Source organism: Palaemon carinicauda, chromosome 4, assembly GCF_036898095.1.
Source record: "Palaemon carinicauda isolate YSFRI2023 chromosome 4, ASM3689809v2, whole genome shotgun sequence".
Lineage (NCBI taxonomy): Eukaryota > Metazoa > Arthropoda > Malacostraca > Decapoda > Palaemonidae > Palaemon > Palaemon carinicauda.
The window spans coordinates 20,184,782-20,187,281 of record NC_090728.1 but is presented as its reverse complement, the minus strand read 5'-3'; the positions used below and the strand labels follow the sequence as shown (position 1 = coordinate 20,187,281).

Here is a 2,500-nt window from a genome sequence, read left to right as displayed (position 1 = left end):
TATATATATATATATGCGTAAAAATCACAGGAAAACGTGATGTGTGTGTGCATGTGTGTTTATGTGCGTTAATGTTTGTTGTGAGTGTGCTTACATAAGTTGAACATGAAGGCATTGCAGAAATGGATGGTTGCCCCAATGAATTATCAAGATATTATTGACCATAGTTATCTTGGATCACTGGACCGGGGATGAACTTGTGATCACCACAAATTCACAATATCACATTGCACTTGCCTATACTAATGGCTCATCTGTAGTATACTGAGCTCCCTATACACTATTGCTATTCACCTTTCTCTTGGACTAACTATTGGTTCCTGCATAGTTTCTTCCATTGTAATTCATATTCATCGTCTAGTGTCCGCTAATTTATATCTATTCTCCTCCTTTCCTTCTCTATCTTTCTACTTAGCAAACACTTCTAAACATTTCTGGTTCATATTCTTATTTTTGAGCCTTTATAACACTCCTTTGAAAATCTCTACACATCTTCCCTATATCTCCATTATATATTTAAACGAAAATACTTGGCTATATATATATATATATATATATATATATATATATATATATATATATATATATATATATATATATATATATATATATCTTTCCAGTCACGCTCAACGGAATTAACAGATGTATAACTAACTCAGTCTCTCCTCGTCTCTCGGGAAAGGTCGTGGAGAGACAACCGTCATACCCTGTTGACCAGTATGTACTCTGAGAGGAAAGGAGGTCTGATGAGGCAATGTTAAATCTGTGTGTGCGTGTGTGTGCATATTCATATAAATATCTAACCAGAATTTTTGACGGGTCGTGTACATTAGTTATTATATAATTTTCAAAACTTCTGCAAATTCATTGTCTTTTCCGTTTTCATGTTGCATCCCCAATTCATATTCCTAAAGGAGAGGAGACGCAAGAGCCTCCTCATACATTCAGTTTTTGTCTTTAAAAAATTCATCTTCACATCACAATACAAAAAACTCTAATTTAATTATATAATATCTTTATAAATTCTACATAGATTTTCATTTCCTTTCACATGATATATTTATGCTTTGATTAACCCTTTCACTTCCATTGGTGACTGTAAAACTTTCAAAAAAAGGAAAGCCTCTTTTAAGATCAGCCAAACTATAGAAAGCTGGTATTACATGGAAAGGTCTTGATGAGAGATTTTGCTATTTCAGAATTTTCGTTGTAATGTTTGTTTCTGTCCATATGTACTATATACAGATTAGGTATGACTTAGGTTTTGTTTTAGGTAGGTATTTTATTAAATAATATAGTAATTTGTATGAAAAATATTAATATTGGTATTGCAGTAAAATGATTCCTTTATCTTTTTTTCTTTTTCACAATAAATTTTTGATATAATTGAAAACACACGGAGTATCTCATCTGTTTACTTTGGTGTATATCTTTTATTTTTCCCTTTAAACAACTATGTAAAATATTTGTGAATAAGAAATCATGAAATTCTTTCCCTTCTAACTTCTTCCAGGTATCATGGATTCGTCATCGAGACTTGCATCTGTTAACCGTCGACCAATATACGTATACATCTGACCAAAGATTTCAGGTAATAATTTCCTCATTCAGGAATAATATTTGAATTCTACAATTAGTTATTACATTGTTACTAACAGCTATGTTTTAATATTACCTCCTCCAAGGATGTTATGTTCTCCCCAGCTTTTTTATATATATTTTTGACACCAATATTACTTCAAAAATTATTGATGAATTTCCGTAAAAATTTCAGGATATGTCAGAAATGGCATAACTTCGAAGAGGTTAAATTCTGACGAAGATCGGGCTCGCTATCTGAATTCAGGATTTTTTGAAAGGATTCTCCACTATTGCGAGATTGGATTGATTTGAGTAATTTTGCTTACCACTTAACAAAGAACATAACAATTGGTAAAATTTGCTGCTCAAAACCGCCATAGAGTCTAGAAATCATCACATCACGGTCCGGATCTTGGTCTTGTTCGGAACTGCTGATCCAGAATAAGAACATACAGTTAGTGGTCGAGATGGTATGCTAGATGTAACTGAGCGGCCTTGACGGAGGTCTGCACTCTTTGAGTGCTTTTTTTAATGGTTATAATTGTTATAACCCATTAAAGTTTCCTAGATTTTAATTAGAGAAAGATACATTTTTTTTTTGGAAATATTAATGATAAATCGTCGGCTCAGACATTTGCATAGGGGATATTGTTTAAAATTAATCAGGCAAATTAACGAATTGAAATTATAATTCTCAATCTTAGATTAAACTCTATAGATGTTAAAGCAATTAAAAACTTCAGGGTAGCATTCATGTAATTGTTTTTTTTTTTATTATTTAATCGGTAGATATGCCTTATGACATTTGTTTGGCATCAACCAGTATTGCCCTTCTCATTGCATTGAAAGCTGAATTTTAAATCTCATTAATTTCACAGTTGAAATAACACTGATATATACAACTGAAATTGTGAGATTG

General features: G+C 31.8%; 1 protein-coding gene across 2 annotated transcripts in view; it reads left to right on the top strand.

Moving 5' to 3' along the window:
* Positions 1–2,500, top strand: part of LOC137639010 (zwei Ig domain protein zig-8-like) — a 130,786-nt gene that overhangs the window by 100,664 nt on the left and 27,622 nt on the right. For both annotated transcript variants that reach the window (XR_011044208.1, XM_068371334.1), the window contains exon 5: positions 1,514–1,591. Coding sequence is in view for 1 of the 2 variants with exons in the window: in XM_068371334.1 (XP_068227435.1) it covers positions 1,514–1,591 (78 nt within the window). In the remaining variant the exon portion in view is untranslated. The remainder of the gene's footprint in view (positions 1–1,513; positions 1,592–2,500) is intronic.